The sequence below is a fragment of the Schistocerca americana genome, chromosome 8 (genome assembly GCF_021461395.2).
Source record: "Schistocerca americana isolate TAMUIC-IGC-003095 chromosome 8, iqSchAmer2.1, whole genome shotgun sequence".
In the NCBI taxonomy this organism is placed as follows: domain Eukaryota; kingdom Metazoa; phylum Arthropoda; class Insecta; order Orthoptera; family Acrididae; genus Schistocerca; species Schistocerca americana.
In genome coordinates, this window is record NC_060126.1 from 502,247,164 (window position 1) to 502,274,905 (window position 27,742).

Sequence of the window (27,742 nt, forward strand, 5' to 3'; positions counted from 1 at the left end):
AACATTTAGGTGCACCAATTCTTTTGTCCTGCTTACGTCTGGTAGTAGCCTGTGCAATCTTATAGTCCATTGGGACTGTTCATTCTACAATACATTCACTGTACTATAATTGTGAGCTGAGAAAGAGGCCAATGCCACAACCCTCTGTGCAAACGAGCTGCAATTACGTCTGGGCCTAGACATTCATTTTCAGCTGGTTCGGCTGCTTTTCAACGCATGGTTAAACTATGCAAAAGATGTTAATCTTTAGACAACCAGAATTTCAGATGGTAGCAATCTTTCTTGTCTGTATAATACCCTTTAAAAAATCCTGTGTATACAATACAGATTCACACTATTCCTTCATGACACTCAGCTGTCTTTCCGTTTGTAATGATAAACAATACAGAGGAAAGAAAAGACAAATAAGAAATGGTAACTGTTTTATTTATATTATCTAGGAACAATAATGACTGCAATCACTGAGTTATTAAAAGTTATGCATTTTAATTATTTTTTAATAAAAGAAGTTTCTTCAAATATACAGAGTAATAGCAAATGATTCATTGCGCTTTGATGTCTTATAGCTTCAGATATATAACATATGCACCTGTTTGCACTAATAATCAATGGAAACAGTATATTTTGAAGTTGTGTTTACATCACTGTGGTTTCACTGTGATATTCTAGGTTGGGAGGGAGACAGCAGTCTAGAAAATGGTGACACATAAACATGAAGAATTCTGTGTGCTGCTGTATGAGAAGATAATCCATCACTTCCAAGCAGCATGCTTTCTGAAGACAGTACAGTGTACCGCCTTCAATACACCAATGTATTCTGTGGTGGTATCAACAGTTCATGGAGACAGAGTGCCCCTGTAAAAGGAAAAACTCTGGACGACCAAGTGCTGCAATTTAAGTTGTGGAGAGTGTTCAATAGGAGTTTCTTTGTAAACCAAAGAAATCCACACGTCATGTAAGTCACAAACTGGGCATTCCTCAGCCCGCCTGTGAAAGATTCTGCATGAACAATTACATCAGAAACTGTATCACATACAGCTGTTGCAACTTTTACAGACAAATGATGGCACCAACAGATGCAAATTTTGTGAACTTTCCTAGGAAGCAATTGGAGATAACAAATTTCTCCCAACGCATGTTCAGTGATGAGGCGACATTTTCAATAACTTGCCAGCAGCCATAAAAAGCTTAACAACCAATGAAATTCAGTTTAAGAGAAGCCTAAAGGATTTATTGGTGGCCAACTCCTTCTACTCCACTGATTAATTTCTTAGTAAAACCAACTGATTTGTATATAAGTACAATATAACTTCTGCACAATTCAGTGCAGTAATGTGTTCATTGAAAATTTGTGTGTGTGTGTGTGTGTGTGTGTGTGTGTGTAAGTATAATCTAACTTCTGCACCATTTCAGTGCAGTAATGTGTTCATTGTAAATAAGTATTACAGTAGTTGTATTACATGTTTATTACCTTATAAATAAATAAAAAACTTTTTTATTTTAAATTCAGTGCATTAGTATTTGTAAAATGACTCTTAGTGTTCATTAAAAAATGACGATCATTCCACTTGGGACCTGTGGAATGGTACATTGGCTTATTTGTTTTAGTTGTAAATATTTGTCATGTATTGTTGTTTTTCTGACATGTTCCACATCCTGGAGGACCTCCTCACTACGGATCAATTGGAATGAAAGTAAATCTAATCTAATCTAATCCACATAAACAGTCAAGTGAATCTTCACAGCATTAGCATAAAAGTCACAGAAAATTGTGATACACAGAGGAGACTGAAACACAGTCTTCAAAGGTGACTGCCTTCTGTGTTGTTTCAAGTAGCGAAGAGTACGGGCCCTAATTTTTTTCTCGAAAAACTTTGACGTGTACCATGTACCTAACATACTGAAAGACGAGTTGTTTCCGACAGTGATAGCTGATATTCAAAAATTCAGACTCCAATAAGATGGAGCTCTGCTTCAATGGCATACAGTACTGTGTCATCTGAAAGAGGAACTTCCACACCAGTAGATTACACGCTGCATTCGTGAAGATTTGGCTTTCTTCAGATGGCCCCAAGGTTACTTGACCTTACAGTTAGTGATTTTTTTTTCTTTAGGGGTATGTGAAGGACAATGTTAACACACCGCTTTTGCCACCAACATTGACTGAACTGCATGACTACATCACTGCTGCAGTGGTGAACACTGACGGGCGTGTTCAAACGAGTTTGGGGGGAACTTGAGGTAATGCACAGATGTTTGCCATGTAACTCAAGGAGAGTATATAAAACATTTATAATGATGTGTATGAAACCTGAAAATTTGCTTTTCCATACAGTGTATCAATTACTTTTTTTACAAAATTCTTTGTGAAGTATATTCATTCAAAACCTGATGAATCATTTGTAATCATCCTGTATACGACAACTTACTGCAGCTGGCAAAGGAACAGCTAAATCAACTGGAGCTCCCAGCTGATCAGGTGTCACACCATGGTTAGACAGCTTTTGCAAATGCGAGTAAATTTCAGCATCTTCTTCCTTGTATAGTGCACACAGAGCTGGGAAAACCAAACTATGCAGCTGGTTCACCATGTAGCTGTTGGCAACAACAATTCCTTTAAATTTCAACACATACCAGACATAAAAAATACACAAAACACTGACATTGCTTAGAAACAGATTATAGGTAAGCTTACGAAAGACTTGTTCAAAGAATGCAATTGTATTATAGCCTTCGTACATTAATCTGTTATGTGGAAAAATTTAAAAATGGCACTAATTTTGCTGCTGTCAGATGGAGCAGAGTAGTCTAAATTGCTAATAAAACTCTGACAAATTAAAACTTTATGCTGTAGTGAGGCCGGCTGGTGTGGCTGTGCGGTTCTAGGTGCTTCAGTTTGGAACCGCGTGACCGCTACGGTCACAGGTTCGAATCCTGCCTCGGGCATGGATATGTGTGATGTCCTTAGGTTAGTTAGGTTTAAGTAGTTCTAAGTTCTAGGGGACTGATGACCACAGATGTTAAGTCCCATAGTGCTCAGAGCCATTTGAACCATTTTTTTGCTGTAGTGAACAACGAAGGCACAGTTCACTTTGATTTGTGAGGACCTCTTTCCTATTTTCCAAACTCTACAGAGGTTATCCCCATGTTCTTTATTGCACTATAGTGGTGCACACATAAGAAGAAAGGCGGTGGGACAATGCACAGTGGCAATTTGCAGTACCATTTGACGCTACAGCCAACAGTGTCATTCTGGTGTGTATGTCTGTAGTGTGCATTACAGGGTTTGTGTGTTTAGAACATTTAGCATTGATTTTCATGTTAGTATTGGTATGATGAATATACTTAGCCACTGTAGTATTCATTATGGGTGTCATTAAGGGAAAACAAGTACTACATTAAAAAGCAAAAGTGACAGTTTTCTGTGCTTATTAATTTTACTACTGAGGGTCAGGGGCATAGACAGTACCCCAAAATGGCACTCATCCCAGCATTGCCAATTACCAGCGTAAGCAACAGCTCGATGATGCAAGACATGGGGAAGACGTAGAGAAAACACTAGCGATGTCACATGGTATTCTACAGCTCTCTTTGTGCAGAATGCATCATGCACTCACTTTGTTGCTTGTATATCACTATACCATCCTCATCCGTGTGTGTGTGTGTGTGTGTGTGTGTGTGTGTGTGTGTGTGTGTGTGTTACTAATAATGATTTCTACACAGTATTATCATTATTTCACAATAAACACCAGTTTTTAATGCAAACAGTCCGAAATCGTTTTTCCTATTATTATATTTTCTTGACACAATCTTACAAAATTCCCTTACTACATGTGAATTCTATTTTGGTTACTGCTCAGGCAGAAGAAAATTTTATTTACTAAGTTGTATTCTATACAGAAGAAGTAGATTGTAACATAGCCTTCAATAAATGGTAACACACATTGCACCACCTGAGTAAGAGGTACAGCTCAACTTTATTTCATACTAATATAAACAAGATGCAGTAATATGTAAAATAAGGGAAAGGCAACCACTGACCTATAGAAGACTGATGTGTGACACATAGAAACACATGACAGAAAATTGTATTCACATTAGTTTTAACGCTCTTGCTCTCTTTCTTCCAGAAGTACACACATTCAAACACACGACAGCACAGACACAAAGATGAACACTACCACAGCTGCAACAAGACTGATTATTAATTAATCAAAAATTAATAATCAGTCTGACTGCAGATGCAGTAGTGTTCGTTTGGGTGTCTGTGTGGCCGCCAGTGTGAATATGTGAACTTTAGCTACAAAAAGAGGAGGAGCTCAAAAGCCAATGTGAACACTGTTTTCTGTTGTGTGTTTCTATGGGCCACACCTTTCCCTTATTTTATGCACTGTTCCACCCAGGAAATTCCATTATCGTTATACAAGATGCAGTAACTTACCCTACAAGTTACAATGTATTAGAAGACACTGAACATGTTTCTATTATGCTCCATTCATTCTGCTCATTTGTTTGTCACAATTTCAGTGCGCAATTGCAATTAATGACACAAATGCCAACTACTTTCCTCATAATCTCATATCCACTGCATTACTTTGTTTCAAATGCATAAGTAGTTCTCCCACTGCTCACCAAAGTTGAAACCAGTGTCTGGCCACTCAAATGTATAAAGGTAAAGATTAAAAAAAAGAGTTTAGGTATTGCATTTGTGACTGTGTGCTTTCAGGTGAGTGGCAAAAATGTTTACTCCATTTTTCTACATGTTCTGATTACTAATGCAGTCATCCCCGTCAGGTTCTTTGAGCTTCATTGTTATGCATACTTGCCGCCTGGACTCCAACAAGACTGAAGTGGTGTTGGTGTTGAAAGCTATTTATAGCAGAGTTCGGCTCCTCAACTCACTACACCCTTTGATGCTCATTTGTTTTTCAGAGCCTGCTGTTGGATGAAACCCACATTCTCTCAGTGTTTTCGAGCTCTGAGGGATGAGATGTCTGGTGGGATCTTAGTAAACTGAATGCTAATTCTCAAGTCTTGCTTAAACAGAAACTCTGTACCAGTTTATTAGCTTTTCTGACTTCTTTATTTTGATAAGAGTCTCTAAGTACATTGTCACAGAATCTTGGTGTTCAAATCATGATGCTAGTCTTGTCTTACCTCATCTCACTTCATTTCATGTCATGTTCATACTCGAAGTAGTACTTGGTGACAGCAGATTTGTTTGTCGACTGTTGACAATAGTCTGACCCCACGTAAGACTTCCACATGGAATGTTACACGTACCCAGCTTTCTGAAAACTAGTTTGTCTTCAACATTAAAAATAGGACAAAAAAAAAATCTCTGTTGATGGCAGTAAAGTGAGGTAGGTAACTGATTCTTGGCCTTTCCTTTTTGTTTGTGAGCCTGAACCTCTTCCTCAGGTGTTATTGATTTTAGCTGAAAATGATGTGTTGTCAAAATATTATGCAGGAAAATGGAAACAACAACTTGGCTGTATCTTCCAAAGCACACCATTAATAAAACACACTGAGGAAACCTACAGGGTAATTAATATAAATGTCATGACTTAGTATGAGCTAAAAAAACTTTAAATCAATATGTTATTAATGAAAATGTATGCAAATGGTAAACAAAATTGGTTTTGTATGTTTTGTCTTATTTCCATCTGAGAACAGCGGTGTTTGACATACTGATTATAGGAAGTTCACACGTCAGAACACTAGTTTTTTCATCATTCTTATGTCCTTCCTGCAACTGAGTACCAAAAGCTGTGCGTTCCTTAAAAACACGTTTATTCTGTTTGGGCACAATACAACAATCAAAGCAGCTGCTAACATAACCACTTCAAATAGGTTTTGCATAACTTTCACATCCGGAAACGTATGTGGGCTCCGATTTAAGGAAATTGGGCAATGAAATACCAAACACTATAGACTAAAAACATTACTTTACTGTGAAAACAATAATAATAACTAGGCAGTCTGTGAAAAAGTGAACATGCCTGAAATAAAAATTCACTGCTGGGTGCCATTCAATACCATGTTGTTCCATGCCGTGCACTGCAACATGATCAGCTTTAGCCTCTGCATGGTATACACAAGGTTGTTGAGACACTGCTGCTGAAGCCTGTTCCTCTGATTTCATGCAACATGTGAGGAGGGTTCTTACAATGACCCACTACAAGTTGCAACTGGCTGGAAGCGTGTTTGATTCAACCTGTTTCAGCAGATACTGCTAGTCATTCCATTTGACCTGCTGCTGCCTCATGGAAGTCAGTGTGCTTGTGCACAATTTTGTTTAAAGATGAACCTATCGCCAAACTGTTGATCACAGGGTTGGCAAAAGCTTGGAGAATCTTGTCCACATACTGCAAATCCTCCAAATTACTATCTTTAGTGATGAGAGGCTCTCAATATCTGCACGATATCTGACCAAAAGATGACTAGTTCACATCCATCATAAATGTCTGGGGCTGCATGCTTGACATATGTAGTAGAAAAATCCAACACTCATTGGTGAAGCAGCCTAATCTGATTGACCCAGGTTCCATTTCATTTCTTCCCTTGCCCACTTACTTTGCACACCACATAGTGAAGGGGAAGGGAAAATTGTGTTAATCAGTGGATGGTTGTATACTGTTTAGGTCAACACTTTCTATCTCATTTGTGATGGGGCTATGGTTTATACAGAGCTACATCCAGTGCTCTCTACGGCTGTAATAAAATTCTGTATGAAAATTTCTCTTCATAAAGGAAGTTCAGGAAAGTGGTGGGTTTGAATAAAGCACCAATATTCCACTGTTACTTACAGCTGTTGAAAATCTGTACATTCAGTTGCATCCAGAAGATAAAACAGGAGCAAAATGAATGAAGCCATAGTGAGGCACAGCCATCATGTGACATGTGCAATTTTAGTGCACGAGTGCAAGTGTCAATTTTTGTGCATGCTCCAAGTAGCTCTGCACGTTTTGCTAGGAGTGCTGTGTTTTGTTCTCCAACGCACAGAGCTTTCATTCCTTGTTCTACTACTTTTTGTATGTTCGCAAGTGCACCTGATCTGTTATTGAATTCCTAATCTCGTGAGCCCAGTATTTAGTGTTCTCCCTTGTGAGATCTGTATTTAGCATTCTACAATCACATAAAGTTCCGTGTGTTGAAGATATTTTGGTGTACATGTTATTCATGTAGCAGTCATAGTAGAGTCTAAGTCCTGATTTTCATACACAGTGGCCAAACTGGTGACCCAGATGTGATCGACTGCCTGCGTGTATGTAACACAAGTAAACAACACAATGGATGAAAGTCCGGAGACTGTGAACTCAACCACGTCCAGAATAGCCGCGAGGCTAACTCCATTCTGGCCGCACAACCTGGTCTTGTGGTTCTTCCAGGTAGAGGCAATTTTTTTCTTTTCTGGTATGACTGCAGATGCTTCTAAATTCACATTAGTGGTGAGCCACTAGGAACAGCAAAATGCAGCAGAAGTTCAGGACATCATTGTTGCGTCACATGGAGGGAATGCATACAACCGCTTGAAGTTGGGATTGATCCACCGTCTTTTCGCATCTCAAGAGGAGCACATTACACAAGTACTGACCCATAAGGGTATCGGCAACCGAAGATTGTTACAGAACCTGTGGCATCTCAGAAGCAAAATCGAAGCAGGTACCATACATGATCAGCTGTTGTGTATGATCTGGAGCAGTCACTTGCCTCCCTCTATCAAGGCATTTATTGTGACACAGTCAAGAGATGTTGCTCGACACTCTGCCAAAACTGATAAAGTACTGGATGCTATTATCACTTGCACCCATTATGGTATCAACTGCGCAATGCGGGAGTACAGCCACCATGGTAGTGTGTGCCGAGTATGAGGTATTAGTGGTGAAAGACAATCAGCTGACGCAACAGATTAGCCAGCTGGTAGTGTGTTGCACCATCTGAGCAGATCACAGCCTGCAAAGCGAGAGAAGGTGCTCTCGTAGCAGGGCTGCATACTGAAGGGTACTTAAAATGTAGATTTTCACGGCCAGAAATATCATGTCCATTATAATTATCCGGGCTGTTATGCCGTGGTCGGTTGATGAATTTTGTCTCAATTCCCAACGTTTCATCTCCGACTGCGGAAGACATCTTCAAGGGGGTCCGTAGGTCGATGGAAGGTCCAACACACCCACTGGCTCGCTACTGAAGATGTCTCCCGCAGTCGGAGACGAAACGTTGGGAATTGAGACAAAATACATCAACCGACCACGGCATAACAGCCCGGATAATTACAATGGACATATGGACATGAAGGGTACCTACACAACACTGACCCTCACATCAAGACGAATGAGGGGCTGCCGATCTCCTGCCAACCTCTAAGACTAGCATCGCACTGGAGAAGATAGCAAAAGCAAGTTCAATAACATGATCAAAGATGGCACTACGCATCCGTCTGATAGCCCCTGGTCTTCACCCCTGCACCTCATTTTACGAATTTTAGTTCTTGGTAGCCTTGCGTGAACTACAAAGCTTTCAACGCCTGCATGATTCCTGACAGGTACCAGGTAACTCTGCTCCATGACTACAACTATGCGTTGAGTAGTGCTTGTGTATACAGTGTACTAGATTGCAACAAGGCCTAAATACAGATACTGGTGACAGCCATTATTGCATCATTTGGCTTATTTGAGAGCAAGTTCAAGACTTTCAGCATTGGAATGTGGTGCAGATGTGGCAGAGGTTCGTCAACTCAGTACTGCGTGGTCTGCCATTTTGCTTTGCATACCTGGACAATGCCTTAGTCTTCTCCCCACCACCAGAAGAACTCCATTAGCATCTTGTACAAGTTTTCCAAGTGTGTCTTCATACAATCACAAAAAGACTTTCTATGCCACTGCATTACTCCCACAAGCTCGCTACCATTGCCGGACAAGACTGTGGCTATCTGGCAGCTATCCTGGCTGGCCACATACAAAGAATTAATGCACTATTTGGGCATGCTGAACTTTTATCGACAGTAGCTGCCTCATGCAGGTGAAGTTCAAGAGCTGTTGACAGCCCACTGGTGGGGCCGCAGATTAAAGGCAACTTAGCAATTACCTTAACAGACAATATGATCGCGGCATTTGAGTAATCTAAAAAAGTGATAGTGGACGCAGCATTGTTGGCACATCCTTAACCAAATGCACTGTTGGCTGTACTAGTAGACACAAGTCAGACATCTATAGGCGGTCTACTTCAATGTGCCGACAAGACCTGGTAGCCACTAACATTGCCTTACTGAAGTAATGGAGTGCATATGGCAGGAAATTACTGGTGACATACGAAGCTGTGAAGTACTTCCACTCTCATGTCGAAGCTCACAGCTTCACAATATTTACTGATCACAAGTGCTGCCATTCGCTATCTTCCAAAATAACCTTAACTGCTCCCGATTCCACACAATCAGCTGCTGTATGTAGCCCCGTTCACCATGGACGTCCAAGCACATCTTAGGTATGGACAACATTGTGGCAGAATGCCTCTCTCGCATCAAAAGAATCTCTACAGTAGATTATATGGCACTTGCAGAATCACAGAAGTCTGATCAAGAGCTCCAATACCTATTATAAGACACGTGATCGTCATTACAATTACAACTCTTAGGCATTCCTGGCAACAGCAAACTATTGTATTGTGATGTGTCCGCATTGAAGAAACATACATACCTACCTCTGAACTTCCATCAGCAAGTGTTCAAATCCCTGCACAACCTGTGCCACCCAGGTACAAGGTCTACACTCTACAGAGAGTGGACGAAGTCCTGTCTGCAGTGCCAACACAGCAAGGTTAGCAGGTGCATTCAAGCACCAGTAGGTAATTTCCCCAATGTCACAGTGCACTTTACACATGTCCATTCTCATGTCGTCAAACCACTATCGCCCTCAGACAGTCAGCATTACCTGCTCACCATTGTCGACAGATTCACTCACTGCCCTGAAGCAATTCTGATAGACAATATCTCAGCTGAAACCTTGGCGCAAGCCTTCATAGCGCACTGGATATTGCGATTTGAGTGCCCTCTCCATATCACAACGAATAGAAGCAGACAATTTGAGTCGAGTTGTTCACAAAACTGACAGCACTTTGTGGCATGAGCCATCATCAGATGACCAGCTACTATCCGGCCAACAATGAAATAGTGGAATGATGGCACTCCACCCTAAAAGTGACCCTGATGTGCCATGGGACCAGGTGGACTGAGGCTCTGCCAATCGCCTTCCTCAGGCTTCACAACACAGACCACACCTGGGCGGTTCCCCGGCAGAGCTAGTATATGGGTAAAATTTCGTAGAAGCCGCCCCACAGCAAGAGATCGATCCACCTACACTCATTGTGCATATCAGACAGTACGTAGAGAAGATATGCCTCCCACAGCCATCCAGACATCATACTGGTCCAGTGTTCACGCACAAAGACCTCAGCTTGGGCTCACACGTGATACTACATGGTGACGGCATCAGATCAGCTCTCCAACCGCCTTACACTGGTCCACACCAGGTTGTTAGCAAGGGAGACCACACATTCTCTTCAATGGAAAACATACCACTGTCACTGTAGACAGAATGAAGTCAACCTACTTGTTCCATGAGCTACCACCACCCCCCCCCCCCCCCTCCATCGCCTGTGCCCCGTAAGTGTTCCAGAAAACTTCACTGCCTTTGCCAGCAGCTTCTGTGCCACATCGCACCACAAGATATGGATGTCATGCGCACTTCCTGGTGTGCTTTCTAAATGTGCAGAGCTTCTATTCTTTGTTTTGTTACTTTTTGTATGTTGGTTATTTATGTTTTTTACCTTTAGTCTTGTGTGAGTTCCTCTGTACACCATACCTAGTAAAGCAAGCAAGCAATAATCTCACTAAGTGCAACTGATCTGTTCTCGCATTCCCAGTTTTTAGCATTCATCCTCCTGAGCTCTGAATTTAACATTCTATGAACAAATAAAGTTCTGTTGTTGTGTTGAAGATATTCTGGTGTATGTGTTATTCCTGTAGCAGATGTACTAGAGCCTCAAGGCCTGACACTCACACACAGAGGCCAAAAAGTTTATTTAATGGACTAACATGTGTCAAACACTTTGATAATACAGAAGCACAGCTGACATCCTGAAAAATATATTTGTCATCTGAAAGTTTACTTTTGCATAAGAACTATGTATGAGTTATCATTGGTAGTTCAGGCATAATGCTGATGCCACTATATTGCTGTTGCATGTAAAACACTTTTACATCAATACACGTGCCCTGAAAACAACAGTGAAATGCATGGCACAGCATATTTCAAATTTTGGGACAGTTGGTGTATCTTCAAGCATATGCCAGTACAGCTGGGTCAGCCGCGGAGTGCCAGACCACACACAAGCATGATGTGTGGACTGAGGCTTGGCCTGCTTTGGTTTTGCTCAGTCCTTCTTATACTCAACACACTAACATTTCATTAGGTACTGCAGTGCAGGGTTTCCCTGTCAGCACAACATTTTTTCAGTTTGGTAGAATTGTGGTTTCAGTACTGTTTACCCTTTGCTATTTGTTCGTGGTATGAAGGACATTAACAGGTCCAGTGGCTGTTTGCACAAAACGAGGCAGTCTAGTGATCTATCATCACAAGCTTTTACGAATGTGAATGACGGAAGGGAAGGATGAGAATTCTCAACATCTTTTATGCAGTAGCATGATAGAGGGGTACTGCAAATTTACTATGAAACGACATTACAACGGCATGCAGAAAGAATTTAAAGATTCAGTTGACAATGAAGGAGCAAAAAATACAACAATCAACTCTTTACATACTAAACTTTCAGGCATGAAGCACTTGAAGAAACTGGTGGCACAAATAGTAAATTTTCTGTTGTTGGATGCTTTATTCCTATGCCAACTGCAACAGTTTTTGATGGAATTGAACAAAGAGAAAGGAGACTTCATATATTACTACAAAGACATTGCTAAAGTCAAGGGGCTTGCTTGGAATGAGTTTTTAATTTAAAACCTGCTATTGTTGAAATTATGAATGAAAAAGGAGGGCAAGAACAGAAATTAGAACATGCAGAATGAGTTACATGCCTTGCATTTTAAGAGGACTTCACTGCACAATGTCCACAGAAAGACAAAGCAAAATGAGAAACAATTTCTTTGTGATTTGGTGGGGATGAATTGGAAAAGAAAATTGCATTGTAGAAGGGGCAAATTCTGACAAAAAAAAAGACCGTCCAGTTCCCCAAGCTCACTGGTGTTAAAGAAAATGCAAGCTCTGAAGAATTCATTGGGAGTCTTGAAAAAATTACAAGGATAATTTCGTAAACATTTTGAGAATCCTGACAATTTTACATCTGTTTTTGTGACCATTTACCATTTCAGTTGAAAGTGGCATTGTGTTGTACAGATGGTAATGACTTATCTGCAATGAAATTCCTATTTAAAAGACAAAATCTTTTACATTAAAATTGTCCAAGAGGTCTATGTTTTTTTTCCTTGGAATGAGTTCCCACACCTCCATAATCATGTTGCAAATGGAGTAAAATGTTCAATCAAAATATGTGTACAAAGACCGTTTTTCGAGTATGAAATTAAATAAGCCATGATTACATTCAAACCTGAGTGCAAAAATCTGTGACAATGTCTGCATCTTTCCATATACTGACAGTTTGTTGCAGATAAAAATTATATATTGTTTTTCAGAGCATCAAAAATAATTAAATAATACACATACACACACACACTCACACTAACTGGTCATACCGGACTCGAGAGTCCATTACCGCAGCAACGTATTTTCACCATCTGTCCCTGTCTTGGGCTATTTCCTTCCATTCACCTTCAATACTTAGGCTCCTCAAATCAGTCTTCACACTGTCCTCCCATCTACGCCTCGGTCTTCCTACAGGATGTTTTCCCTCTCAGTGCCCTACCAGTACTCTGCGCGCTGCCCTGCCCTCATCCATTCGAGCTACGTGACCCGCCCATCGCAGCCTACGTGATTTAATAATACTGATTATGTCAGGGCTTGAGTTCGTGAGCCTCTTCGTTATGCAGTTTTCTCCGCTCTCCGCTAATGTCACCCCTTTTTGCTCCAAAAATCTTCCTAAAAAAATTTTTTTCAAATACTCGAAATGGCTTTTCATTTTGCACAGTGAGAGACCAAGTCTCACACCCATACAGCATAACTGGTAGAATAATAGCTTTGTATATTCTAATCTTTAAATTCCAAGACAATATCTGTGATGAAAGTAATCTATTCACTAAGAAGTAGCATGTATTTCCCACCTGTAATCTCTTCTTCAGTTTGGACTCAACCTCATTTCTCGAAGTGATGTCCATGCCTAGATACTTAAATGTGTTCACTTTTTCAAACTGCATGTCTCCAACTCTTTAACATTTCCTGATCTACTGCTGTTGGCATTCTAGTAGTAACCAGGTATTTAGTTTTGTCCTCACTTATCCTTAGACCTACATCTTCACTAGCCTTGATTAACACATTCGCATTTGCTGCTACAGATTTTTTCCTATCTCTAACAATGTTTAGATCATCTGCATACCCTAAATATCTGAATATTTCCATTTAACACCCTCTGAATTATCTGCTGCCATTCGTACAGTATATTCTAGGACTAAATTAAAAAGTAGCGGAGACAGGGCATCTCCCTGCTTAAGTCCGTTCTTTGTTACAAATTCTTCTGACTCCAATTTCCCCATGCATACTCTACCTTTTGTGTTTTTCAAACTCGCTTCTATAAGTCTAACACACTTCTTTGGTATTCCAAGTTCCAAAAGAATTCTGTACAATTTTGATTGCAATACTGAATCATATGCTTTTGTAAAATCTATGAAAAGATTATGAACTGGTTTATTGTATTCCCATTTCTTTTCCAAAATTTGACACAGGGTGAATATTTGGTCTATAGTTCATTTGTTCCTCCGAAAGCCAGCTTGGTAATCCCCCACAATTTCACCTGCATATGGTGTAAGCCTGCTTAGCAGAATATTCAAGAAAATTTTGGAACATACTGGTAATAGCAATATCCCTCTATAATTACCACAATCCATTTTGTTGCCCTTCTTAAAAATTGGGATTAGAATCAACTCCTGCCACTCTTCAGGTATCATCTCTGAGTTCCATACTTTAGTTATCACTTTGTGAATTACTACCACCAATTTCTGTCCCCCATTTTTAACTAATTCTGCAGTTATGCAATCTGATCCTGGTGCTTTATGGTTTTTCAATTTGTTGATTGCATCTCTTACTTCCTTTAACGTTGGCTCAGGTATCTGGGGTCCTGCTGCATGTATTTCGTACACCTGCTCATTTCCTGCTTCCTTGTGTACATTTAATAGATGCTCAAAATACGCCCTCCATTTACTTAATATAGCACTGGGGTCTGTCGGTATTTCCCCGGCATCCCCTCGAAGTGCATTTGCCCTAGCCTTGAACCCCTTCCTATACCCATTTATGTCTAGGTAAAGTTCCCTAATGTTTTTTGTTTTACTGTTTGTTTCCATTTTTTTAATCTGGTTGTTCAAATAATCCCTCTTCTTTGCCCGTAGCCTATGACCAACTTCCCTTCTCATGTTCCAAGAACTTTTCTCGTTTTCTGTCTCCCAGTCTATCCCAATCTAAACGCATTTGTCTCCTTTCCTCTAGAAATTTCTTGCATTCCTCATCAAACCACGGTTTCCTCCTGTTCTTCTTCATTGTACCTATTGTGACCTTCGCTGCCTCTTTGATATTATTCCTCACAGTGATCCACTGTTTATTTACATCCTCATCTTGATCTTTGTGTGTCCTGAGAGCATCAAATCTATTTGAAATTTCTATCATGTACCTTCTTCTAAAGTTTTCATCCTTTAGCTTGTCAGTGTTGAACCTAACAAGTTCTGCATTGTGACACCTTGATGTTGCTGTAGATAGCCGTTGGTGAACTTTGGCAACTACAAGAAAATGATCAGAATCGCAGTCTGCTCCCCTGAAAGTCCTAACATTTTCTATACTAGTGTGCCATCTCCGATCTACAAGAACATGATCAATTTGGTTTCAGGTGTGTCCATCCGGAGAGACCCAAGTTGCTTTATGAATGTCCTTCCTTTTGAAATATGTGCTCTCAACAATCATGTCTTTTGAAACAGCAAAATTAACCACCCTTGTGCCATTATCATTCGACATGTTATGCAAACTTTCTTTCCCAATTGTAGGCCGGAATGCTTCCTCCTTCCCTATCTTCGCATTAAAATCACCTATGATTAATTTTGTATCGTACGAGGAGAACTTATCCCACAGTTGATCTAGTTCTTCACAAAAGCCATCTTTAACAACCTCTTCAGTGTCCTGAGTTGGCGCGTGTACATTAATTACTACTAGTCTATTCCACCTGCCGGACAACACTTTAACTGATAGTCAGTCACTAATGAAACTTATATCTCTGATTGCGTGAAGCACTTTTCTCTGTACTGCGAAACATGTTCTGAAACTGTGAGCTTCCGCACCTCCATAGAAAAATGTATAGTTACCCCTCTTTATGCTACCCTCCCCCTGCCACCGAGTTTCTTTAATAGCTGTAATGTCTACATCGTATCTATCCAATTTGTCTAATAATGTCTGGAATGTTCCTGGACAGTTCAAACTTTTAACGTTCCATGTTCCCAACCTGAAAGTTCCCTTTGGCCTGAATCTCTTCGAAGTAGGTTCCGCCCGGAGATCCGAATGGGAATCTTGTTTACCTCCGGAATATTTTACTTCAAAGGGACCCATGCTCATTAATGTTGCTGATTCTTGATGAATAGATTTGATAGTAAGAGAAGAAGAAACAGGGATGGTTCATCACGCCATCGCCTGCTCCCCACCGGCTGTCCGCGACTGCTTATTTTTTGTATTCGCAGCTACCCTTCATATCTGAAGGCCTTATCCCCTATCCGCAACCTGGGGACGCGCTGTGTCGTGGTGGTAGGGGCCCACGAGACCTGCGATCATCACAGAATTAAATAATACTGACAGGTTTTTTTCATTTTTTTGTGTTCTATGTTGAGAAATATGAAACCAAGCCATAAGCAGAGCGACTGCAATACCACCTAAATATGGCATATTCAGGATTTCCCCCTCTTCACGCTCTTACTCAAGACAGCGTGGTGGTGTGCATCCAGGCAATAGAGCTACGGGACATGAGCCACTCCTCAAGACCCGAATTCTTGGCCAGCCCTGCAATACAGGCTTTTCAGCATTTCTGTGGGCCAAGGAAACCTGTCATCATTTGTGCTGCCATTTTTTGTTTATGCTGCTCACAGTCAGTGAGCAAAATGAACAAGAGAAACTTTTGGTACTTGCTAAAAATGTCACAGTTAAGCACATAGTACTTTTTGGTAATAACATGTATTAATAATGTGTCACCCAACAGTAAAAATAGAACTTAATAACGTTTAAAAAGTTTAGCTTTGAATTACCCTCACAGAAAGACTTACATTTCTAGCGCAGCTGATAGCTGCACCTGAAAACGTGCATCCCTCTGGCACTCTAAGGGATGTGTTTTGAGCAAGCTAACCCAATGCACATTTAGCAGGTTGCGAATCTTCCCTTGTAAGCCCACAATGTCATCAGCTGGAGGTGGAGATGCAGCAAGATTCTGGAGATCTGTGTCTAAAGAGAGAAGTAAATTTCCATGCAGGCTGAATGCTCGAGACAGGAACTGGGTTGCACTGAAACACAACAAAATACCTTTGAGCTACTTAAAGATATACTCATTACAGGTAAAAATAATGCCTAAAACATACATCTTAACTGAATCCCAACATGTCCTAATACTTACAGCAGATTAAAGCCAATTTTTTGGAACATACTACTACTACTACTACTACTACTACTACTACTAATACCACCACCACCACCAACACATTTCTTTTAAAAGTTGTTTGGCTATGATAGAAAGTAGCTGACACTCTCTGATAGATTCCTTTGAATAAAGGAAAGGTAGTTGAGAAGGAATCTAAAGGTCTGCATTTAACATGACAAACTGTAGAAACATGACAGACTGTAGAAAGAAGATAAATGCTACATGAGGATCGAAAATTAATATTTTTCACTTGAATTTTACACATTTTTTTTTAAGGGTGCACTCAGAAAATCTTTCTGTTATGTTTAAAAGAAATAGCTATCACAAATTGTCAATTCAAAAATTCAGAATTCTATAAGGACATAGCCTCTAAAATCAGCATGCACAAACCATGGTAGTGATATTAAATGTCCATCACAATTTAAATCTAGTGCTAGAGTACACACAATGACGTAAATGGAGATTTGTACAACAGGTCCAAAAGAACTCTTAAGAGGATAGTTAAATTAATTAGAAATCACAAGAAAAACCAACAAGAAGTTTCAACATCTGAAACCAAAAACTCTACAGAGATAAAAAAAAATAAGAATCATGTAAATGTCATACAGACTTGACGACAGAGGTATCCCAATGTAAGAAAAGATAGAGTGCTACTTATCACAAAGAAGACATGTTACGTTGCAGACAGGTACAATTAATTGTGCCTGTCTGCAACTTAACGTGTCTTCTTTGTGGTAAGTAGCAATCTATCTTTTCTCACAACGTTGATATTCCTACATGAAGTTTCCATTGTTTGTAGTCTTATGCTGGTTTGGGACGATGATGATGATGATGATGATGATGATGATGATAAAGGGCGAGGGTAAAGCCTGGTCCTGTTACACATCCAACACCTCTCGAATAGCATCAAGGAGTTGCAGAAGTTAGTGTCTCCAAGTGATGAATGGATCACCAACAACAGTGTCACATGCCTTCATTTCATGACACTGTGATGAGGTTTTGAATTTAATTCAGGGCATTAGCACACTGATTGGTATAAGGAACTTCATGTCATTACCTTTCCTTCCATTACTGGCCAAATAATGGCAGCAAAAATTTCATTCACTACTTGGTTTCAAACTGGCTTACCCTCTAGTTAAGTGCCACTGCACAGGCGTAAATTAGCAACAATGGTTAAGGAGGCAGGTAGCTCTATCAAAGAACATCATTATAAAGATTTAGACACTTGTGAAACTTGACTATGGATTCAAATTGTCTGTTCAGATACTTATTAACCAAACTTGCAGTGAAGTAGGTGGTATCACAACAATGGCTGAGATTTTGAACCCCAACTACCAACATTCTTTCCTGATCACACTTACATTACAACCTGGGTAGGATGGACACACATAAAAGTACACAAAGTTATCCCAGATTTTGGAACTATTCTTTCCTCCCTTGGTGAGGCAAGAGGGTCTGGTTGAGGAGATTCAAAAAGGAAGAGCAGGTGTCTCAGATCACAGGTCAGGAGGATCTCACCGTTTGTGAGACTGAGGAGAAACAGAGATCAACAGAGAGGTGTCGGAGAGAGTAGGAGTCTCTCTCTTCCCCAAGGAAGGAGCTGATAGTTCTGTAAGCTTGGATGATTTTGTATACTTTTGTGTGTACAAAATTTATTGAAACTGCTAAAAGTTTTACTGAAGGTAAGTCATTGGCCAAGAATTCCATCTCACAATTTCATAATTTTGTTGGGTGAATTTTCCTGTTGATAGGATTACAGTTTCCCTCTTTAAACATAAAAAAAATGTACAAACAAACTGATATAGGATGCTTGTAGCCTATCAAACTAGGAAGCAGTCTCAAAATGGCATACAGAAGCCATCTAAGGTACAGTGCAGGTGTGCCGCATAAAATTTTGATTGAAATCATTCCCAAATATTAAAAATTCCTTGTTCTTGCATTTATAAAATTTACAATTAACATTTGTGTACATTTCATCTCATCTCAAAATATTGAGAATTTGAAGAGCATAAAATTCTTTAAAAAAAATATTGTTATCTACATCTAGCCTTCTTACTACAAAACGAACATGCCTGTACGAGTCAGTTAAGAGTAAACTTTAAATGTAATTAGGTTTTGTGTAACTTTTATAGTCTTCTTTCTTTCACTGGCCTCACAGGAAAATTTAAATTAATAATGATAATGAAATAACTGACTAAGATGGTGGCATAAGAGAGTTAGAGGGTATTGCAAATCTTGCAGGGCACACATATGCTGTAGCTGAGGATGGTATTACACTATCAAATTTCTTTGACAACAAACCTTTGATCAAATATTTATCATGTTCCTCTGACAAACGATCTTTGACATGGTGCAAAGAGGGGTATTACACTGTCATCAAACATTATGCCACAGCCCCTTCTTCAGAATGGCTGGCATGTAGTAACAGAAGAACCGCACCATATCAACTGAAAAATTGCTATTCTTAATTCTGTTTAGCATTGTAGTTCCCATTCACTAAATGAGGCAATGATTTTTCAAATGAGAATATTAAATGTAGTTAAACTATTATCCCCCTCCCCGTTAATATTATGTAATCATAAAATCTGAGTGCAATGTAATGCATACAGATCACAGTAGCTGAGTCATAATTATATGATCGAAAATCCTTTAGTATGAGAAATGAATTGTGACCTGATGTGTTCAAGTTCAAAAGGAACTGATTACGAGTATAGCCACACACTTTCTCAATACGCCAATTGTAGCCCGTTTTGCGAATTCCTTTACAGACTTCAGACTCATTTAGTACATTTGAAACTAGGCATGAGTTTTATTCTTGGACATTAGTTGCAATTTATTCTCATAAAATATATTTTGGCCTTATCCTTGCTTCTATGTCTTGCATGTACCTATCAAGTGTCTTTTTCCCAGCTGCAACATTTAGGCCTATTGCATGTCTGCCTGTGATGCTTTCTTCTCTATGAGCATATCTTAACCTACAGCTAGCCCATGTTCCATTACATTTAGCACAATATTCAAACCCTATTCACTTTCAGCTATCACTGCTGCATCATCAGTGGATCATATTGAATTGATTTTCTGTCATCGACAAACAACAACAGATGATTAATTTTCTTTTCACTGAACAAGTAAACATCAGTGGTGACAATTAACTCGGCCTTGCATCTTTTCTAGTTTTGAGCTCTTATAAAAATCTGTCATACTGAAGCAACAATATTTTTACATTCCATCATGGATTTTCCATTGTTTTATTTTTGTTGTACTGAAGTAGTTTTTAGGAACAATAATAAAATTTTTGCTTTACATTTGAATTCTTGGATATTTCTCACTCTCTATTACGTTTTCTGGATGGCTCAATGTTACACTTGGACATTGGATTCTAGGAGACCAGGGACAAATTCTGCTAAGAAAAATGCAAGAAAAAAATAGTAGCAGAGACCGCACAGGGATTTCTATACAAAGAAACACCTTCTAACTTTCAAAGATATAAAACTTGAGACCAAAAAGAAATCAATGAAAATTTATGTTTGAAGTGTAGGCTTATACAGGTCTGATAACTGGTGTTACAGGACACTGCTGAAGACCACATGGACTGATTTAGAAATTATATCTGTGATGAGAAAATAAGGAAAATACCAGTAAAGGCCACAATGAGTCAGAGAGGTTGGGCACAAGATGTTGCTGATAACTGTGTAGTGAAAAGGGTGTTGAAAGGAAATAATTGCAGGGGCAGTCCTAGATACGAATGTGTACGGCAGACTGTAGATGATGCAGGATTCAGCACATAGGCCGAATTAAAGAGAATAGCTCATGTGTTACACGAATGGAGAAATGGAGAAAAGGATGACAACCAAAACAACAACTGCAAACTGGTATGTACTAGGTGCATGTGAAATGCACAATTTTCAAATCATTTGATTTCTTATACAGGAGAAACTACAAGTACAAAATCAAACTTTATTAAAGGAAACAACACACAGTACTTTTTACATACGTTACTGAAATATTATTTAATCTACCACTAAATGTACTACTTCACTATTCAAACTGTACGACTGGCCTTTATGACATTTAAAAGAGGAGGACTAGTTTTCCACTAACATACCACAGAGAATGTGTTTCATAGAAACATGTTCCATGTAGAATTGACAGGGGGGAGGGGGTGGGTGGTCTACATCCGACCACTGAGAACACTTCCTAAATCCACATGTTTGTCATGACAATTAGGTACTAGTCACAACAGCTGGTTTCTAGCCGACTGACAAGATCTCCCCTTTGACGTCGCAAGGTGGCACAGAACATATTGTGTGTCACTGATTATTTATAACTCATTGTTTCCAACAGCAAAAATTGGAAAAAAAGGTATTGTGTCCAACTTTTTTCAATTTAGCCCTTTTAAGCTGTACTGAAATATAAACTAAATGTATTTCTGTAATAATAATTCGATTATTCAAAAAAATTTCAGTGCTATTGAAACTTGTCACAAATTTAAATAGCATTCCAGTACAGATTCGACCAGGCATCCAACAAGCCAGAATAGCTGCATTGGTTACAGCACGATTTTGTTGTGCTGTGAAAACTGTTGTTATCTTGCTGTGGTTTCTAGACTTCCATTGTCAGTATTCTCTGTACTGCTGCAGGTGGTGGACATGTCTTCTAAATATCCAGATTTTTTTAAAGCAACTTAAGATATACAATCAAACATATCAACAATCAGAAATGCTGAAAAAAGTATGGAATTCCACAAACTACCTTGGGAAACAGTATAATGAGAATACACATGGGAAAATAAGGAAAAGAAACTGTCTTTAATGTCAAGGAACAAAAATCACTGCAGAACACCTGATTAATTGATTACTGTTTCAGACTGGGGATATCCATTCAAAATTTGACATTCAGGTATTAGCAAGCCATCCTTACAAAATCAGATGGAATAAAAAAGTGCTCAAAAACAATTTCCCGGGAGAAGAGTGAGTGGATTATTCCATTCATCAAAATGCCATGCTGCCAATCAGAATTTCATGAAAAATCCCTGCTACGAAATCAAAGGCACTGCAGTTTTAAATAGTTACTGATACAACAGATTTTGATGTTGTTTTATAAAAGGAATTTTAATTTTTTATGTTCGAAATTATTATTATTATTTTTATTATTATTATAACGTATTATTTGTGTTTTAGATTGATATCAACACAGTTAATAACTATTTTGCAAGCCTTGAAAAGACTCTACAAGGCATGAACACTTCTAATGGCCTAAATTACAGAGAAACCAATCTAGCTGATGAACTTGTTGGAACAGTGTGTTTTGGAACCAAGTATCCAGAGAGAATAATGAACTCTTCTAAATCAGCAATCAGTATGATGTTTTCTGGTACAGCCAATGTCTTACTTCTGTCTGTGTATTTCATTTATAAATTTGAACACATGTAGATATAAGGAGGGCCTTCAGGAACCAACTATAATAGGTCGTACGTAGTCTGGATGGTTCGATGAAGTCGCAATTCTCCAGGGCATAGGGGGGGGGGGGGGGGGCGGCGGAAATTGGAGCCATGAAAAGTGTTACCAGTACCATTACTAAAGGCATACCATCTCAGCCAAATGAAAAAATCTCACACCAGCTGAGAAACAACGAAAATGGAAAAGTTATGAAAGCCAACATGAAAAGATGTCCCAGGATTTCAGTGACAGTAATGAAGGCAGACAGTGGAAACTAAAGATTCATCAGCTGAATGGGCTGAAGAGGAAGATATCAGCAGTGACAATTTCAGTGACCCGAAACCAGGGGACTGGCTTTTAGTATATATAAACAAAGATACTAAAAACAAAGATGATGTGACTTACCAAACGAAAGCGCTGGCAGGTCGATAGACACAGAAACAAACACAAACATACACACAAAATTCAAGCTTTCGCAACAAACTGTTGCCTCATCAGGAAAAAGAGGGAAGGAGAGGGAAAGACGAAAGGATGTGGGTTTTAAGGGAGAGGGTAAGGAGTCATTCCAATCCCAGAAGCGGAAACACCCACATCCTTTCGTCTTTCCCTCTCCTTCCCTCTTTCCTGATGAGGCAACAGATTGTTGCGAAAGCTTGAATTTTGTGTGTATGTTTGTGTTTGTTTGTGCGTCTATCGACCTGCCAGCGCTTTCGTTTGGTAAGTCACATCATCTTTGTTTTTAGATATATTTTTCCCACGTGGAATGTTTCCCTCTATTATATTAAACAAAGATGCTGTAACTTACCAAACGAAAGCATTGGTTTGTTGATAGGAGACAATAAAAAAACACACAAACACACACACATATTTCAAGCTTTCGCAACCCAAGGCTGCTTCATCAGCAAAGAGGGAAGGAGAGGGAAAGACGAAAGGGTGTGGGTTTTAAGGGAGAGGGTAAGGAGTCATTCCAATCCCGGGTGCAGAAAGACTTACCTTGGGGGGGAAAAAGGGGCAGGTATACACTCGCGCACACACACAGATATCCATCCACACATATACAGACACAATCAGACATATGTAAAGGCAAAGAGTTTGATCAGAGATGTCAGTCGAGGCGGAAGTACAGAGGCAAAGATGATGTTGAATGACAGGTGAGGTACGAGCGGCGGCAACTTGAAATTAGCGGAGGTTGAGGCCTGGTGGGTAACGGGAAGAGAGGATACACTGAAGGGCAAGTTCCCATATCCTCTCTTCTCGTTACTTACTAAACTCCTTGCCTTTACAAATGTCTGCTTGTGTCTGTATATGTGCGGATGATTATGTGTGTGTGTGCGCGAGTGTATACCTGTCCTTTTTTCCCCCTAAGGTAAGTCTTTCCGCTCCCGGGATTGGAATGACTCCTTACCCTCTCCCTTGTGTGTGTGTGTGTGTGTGTGTGTGTGTATGTGTGTGTTTGTGTGTCTATCGACATGACAACGCTTTCGTTTGGTAAGTTACATCATCTTTGTTTTTATATAATAGAGGGAAACATTCCACGTGGGAAAAATTATATATAAAAACAAAGATGAGGTGACTTACCGAACGAAAGCGCTGGCAGGTCGATAGACACACAAACAAACTCAAACATACACACAAAATTCAAGCTTTCGCAACAAACTGTTGCCTCATCAGGAAAGAGGGAAGGAGAGGGAAAGACGAAAGGATGTGGGTTTTAAGGGAGAGGGTAAGGAGTCATTCCAATCCCGGGAGCGGAAAGACTTACCTTAGGGGGAAAAAAGGACGGGTATACACTCGCGCGCACACACACACACACACACACACACACATATCCATCCACACATATACATACACAAGCAGACATATTTAAAGACAAAGAGTTTGGGCAAAGATGTCAGTCGAGGCGGAAGTGCAGAGGCAAAGATGATGTTGAATGACAGGTGAGGTATGAGTGGCGGCAACTTGAAATTAGCGGAGATCTTTGTTTTTATATATACTGTGGATTGCATTGAGGAACTGGTTTCTGGAGAAGGGCTTAAGTTCACTTCATTAGAAACTGTGGCAGATTACAGTTCGAATATCCTGAGAGAGAATCTGTGTCTTATCGACTACGATCACACAGAAAGAAAACTAAGTGCCTCTGTTTCTAGGGGGAAAAACGGAGTTTTAAAATTTGCTGTAAATTTCCAAGACTAGGATATTAATTAGGAATTTACAGAGAAGTAAATCATATTTTCAGGGCTATTGTATTAATTAGTTCATTAATAATTGTGATAATATTGTGCACAGGTTGACGTAATTTTATGTTTGGGAATTGATTAAATATTTCCTATTACATTTATGAGTATGAACTTGAATAATTTACACACTAAACAAAATACATTGTTAAGTTCACATTTTCCAGTCCTAAAACTCCTTTTAAAAAATTACAAAATAAACAATGTTGACTGGAATACTCTCATCCAAATTCTAAAGATGGCATGGGTAAAATACAGGGAGCGAAAGGCTATTTACAATTTGTACAGTAACCAGATGGCAGTTATAAGAGTCGAGGGGCATGAAAGGGAATCAGTGGTTGGGAAGGGATTGAGACAGGGTTGTCTCAATCTGCATATTGAGCAAGCACTAAAGGAAACAAAAGAAAAATTCGGAGTAGGTATTAAAATCCATGGAAAAGAAATAAAAACTTTGAGGTTCGCCGATGACATTGTAATTCTGTCAGAGACAGCAAAGGACTTGGAAGAGCAGTTGAACGGAATGGACAATGTCTTGAAAGGAGGATATATGATGAACATCAACAAAAGCAAAATGAGGATAATGGAATCTAGTCGAATTAAGTAGGGTGATGCTGAGGGAATTAGATTAGGAAATGAGACACTTAAAGTAGTAAAGGAGTTTTGCTATTTGGGGAGCAAAATAACTGATGATGGTCGAATTAGAGAAGATATAAAATGTAGACTGGCAATGGCAAGGAAAGCGTTTCTGAAGAAGAGAAATTTGTTAACATCGAGTATAGATTTAAGTGTCAGGAAGTCGTTTCTGAAAGTATTTGTATGGAGTGTAGCCATGTACGGAAGTGAAACATGGACGATAAATAGTTCGGACAGGAGGAGAATAGAAGCTTTCGAAATGTGGTGCTGCAGAAGAATGCTGAAGATCAGATGGGTAGATCACATAACTAATCAGGAGGTATTGAATAGAATTGGGGAGAAGAGGAGTTTGTGGCACAACTTGACGAGAAGAAGGGACCGGTTGGTAGGACATGTTCTGAGGCATCAAGGGATCACAAATTTAGCATTGGAGGACAGCTTGGAGGGTAAAAATCGTAGAGGGAGACCAAGAGATAAATACACTAAGCAGATTCAGAAGGATGTACGTTGCAGTAGGTACTGGGAGATGAAGAAACTTGCACCTGTACTTGAGTATTGCTCATCAGTGTGGGATCTGTACCAGATCGGTTTGACGGAGGAGATAGAGAAGATCCAAAGAAGAGCGGCGCGTTTCGTCACAGGGTTATTTGGTAACCGTGATAGCATTACGGAGATGTTTAATAAACTCAAGTGGCAGACTCTGCAAGAGAGGCGCTCTGCATCGCGGTGTAGCTTGCTCGCCAGGTTTCGAGAGGGTGCGTTTCTGGATGAGGTATCGAATATATTGCTTCCCCCTACTTATACCTCCCGAGGAGATCACGAATGTAAAATTAGAGAGATTAGAGCGCGCACGGAGGCTTTCAGACAGTCGTTCTTCCCGCGAACCATACGCAACTGGAACAGGAAAGGGAGGTAATGACAGTGGCACGTAAAGTGCCCTCCGCCACACACCGTTGGGTGGCTTGCGGAGTATAAATGTAGATGTAGATGTAGCTGCATCAAACCAGTCTCAGGACTGAAGACCACAACAACAGCAACATCCCATCATAATAAAATGCCACTGTATAGGGTATCCAGCACACAAAAAATTATTTCAACTGCCTTGCACAAGTGTTCCAAGTAATATGAAATAACTCACTATGACATACCTTACTCTAATGAGTGTTAAATGTGTGCAAAGTGAGGGAAGACTGTGATTCATTAAAGGTGTTATGAGAAGAAGAAGCTACTCTATAAACAGAGCAGATCAAGATCTATCCTATTCTAGAGTAATGTGTCTGGTGTCTGTAAGAGATCAGACTGATTACAGAAACTTAAGAAGCTCAAAGAAGAGTTTTGTGATTAGAACAAACTCCAGTCATACAATCTTGAAATTTTAAAACCTGCTTTTTCCCCACAAGTATAGCTCACAGATACTTCTGCCAAAATTAGACAGACTAGGGCATATATGGAAGTACACAGGCAGTTGTCTTTTTTCATACTGTCCCACACATGAAGAACCAAATAATTCCAGCACCAGGGGCAATAAGCCAGACACTACATGTGTCATAGTACAAATGAGGGTGTACAACGTTTACTGCTCATCACTTAGCCAACTGAGATGTTTATTAATTAGGCATATGGAATGGACAAACATGCAAGTCTTGTGTGCACCAAAAATTTACAATTATATACACACTGTGTGTTGGAAGCTGTAATTATTGTGCTTTATTTTCAATGCAGACCTTCTTTACTCTTTTGATTGTTTGCTTCAGTCATTTACAACTTGCACAGATCACAGTTTATTTTGGGTGTGCATCAACTGTTGTTAGAACAAAAAGTCATGATAGTTTTAGCAGTACTTAGTTGCAGGGCACGATAGCATATATAGAGATAGTTTTAGCAGTACTTGGTTGCAGAGCATGATAGCATATATAGAGTCGTCGCTACACTGGACTTAAGGACATGTGAAGTACCAGTACCACACTATATCAAAGGAACTAGTAGTTCAATAGCTCTTCAACACTGATGAACTTCACTTGCAACTGCAGTGAATCAGAATAAAAGTGGAAACTGGCCGCTGTCTTTGTGAAGAAAACATCCTAACATTCAGCTGATGTGATCTAGGGCAAATGCTGAAAACCTAAAACAGGACTGCTGTATTAGGATTCAAGCCTCATTCCTCTTCAATAAATGTCTACTAACTTAACCACTGTACCATCTTGCTTACTGCTGTCTTGTATCAGTTTGATAATTACAAAATATTATAAGCACAATCCTCATTGGAACTGGCATCTGGATTCTTCTCCTCCTCTGATCCTAGTATCTTACAATTCTTGAATCGTTACTCCCATTCTCAGTTTTCCTCCCTTTCAATCTGAATATGTGTGTCCTGACAAAGAATGAAATGATAAAAACCAAGTCAAAGTCAACTTCACAAATTCTTAGTGACTGTCTCTTGGTTCTGACAACGAGTTGATGTCTCTCATACTAATATTCATATTCAATCCATGATTTTAGATTGCCTCTCTCTTTTGTCTCATAATAAACGACTGTTTGTTTGTGTATGTGCAGGGGGAGTATTTAGGAGGGTAGCACACTGGCATCTGATTAAATTGC

General features: G+C 39.6%; 1 protein-coding gene across 1 annotated transcript in view; it reads right to left on the reverse strand.

The window, feature by feature from the left end:
- LOC124546006 (ankyrin repeat domain-containing protein 27-like) overlaps positions 1-27,742 on the reverse strand; it is a 98,479-nt gene that overhangs the window by 55,203 nt on the left and 15,534 nt on the right. The window contains exons 6-7 of the mRNA XM_047124977.1: positions 16,472-16,705; positions 2,430-2,595 (exon numbers count right to left, since the gene is read on the reverse strand). Coding sequence (XP_046980933.1) covers positions 2,430-2,595; positions 16,472-16,705 — 400 coding nt within the window. The remainder of the gene's footprint in view (positions 1-2,429; positions 2,596-16,471; positions 16,706-27,742) is intronic.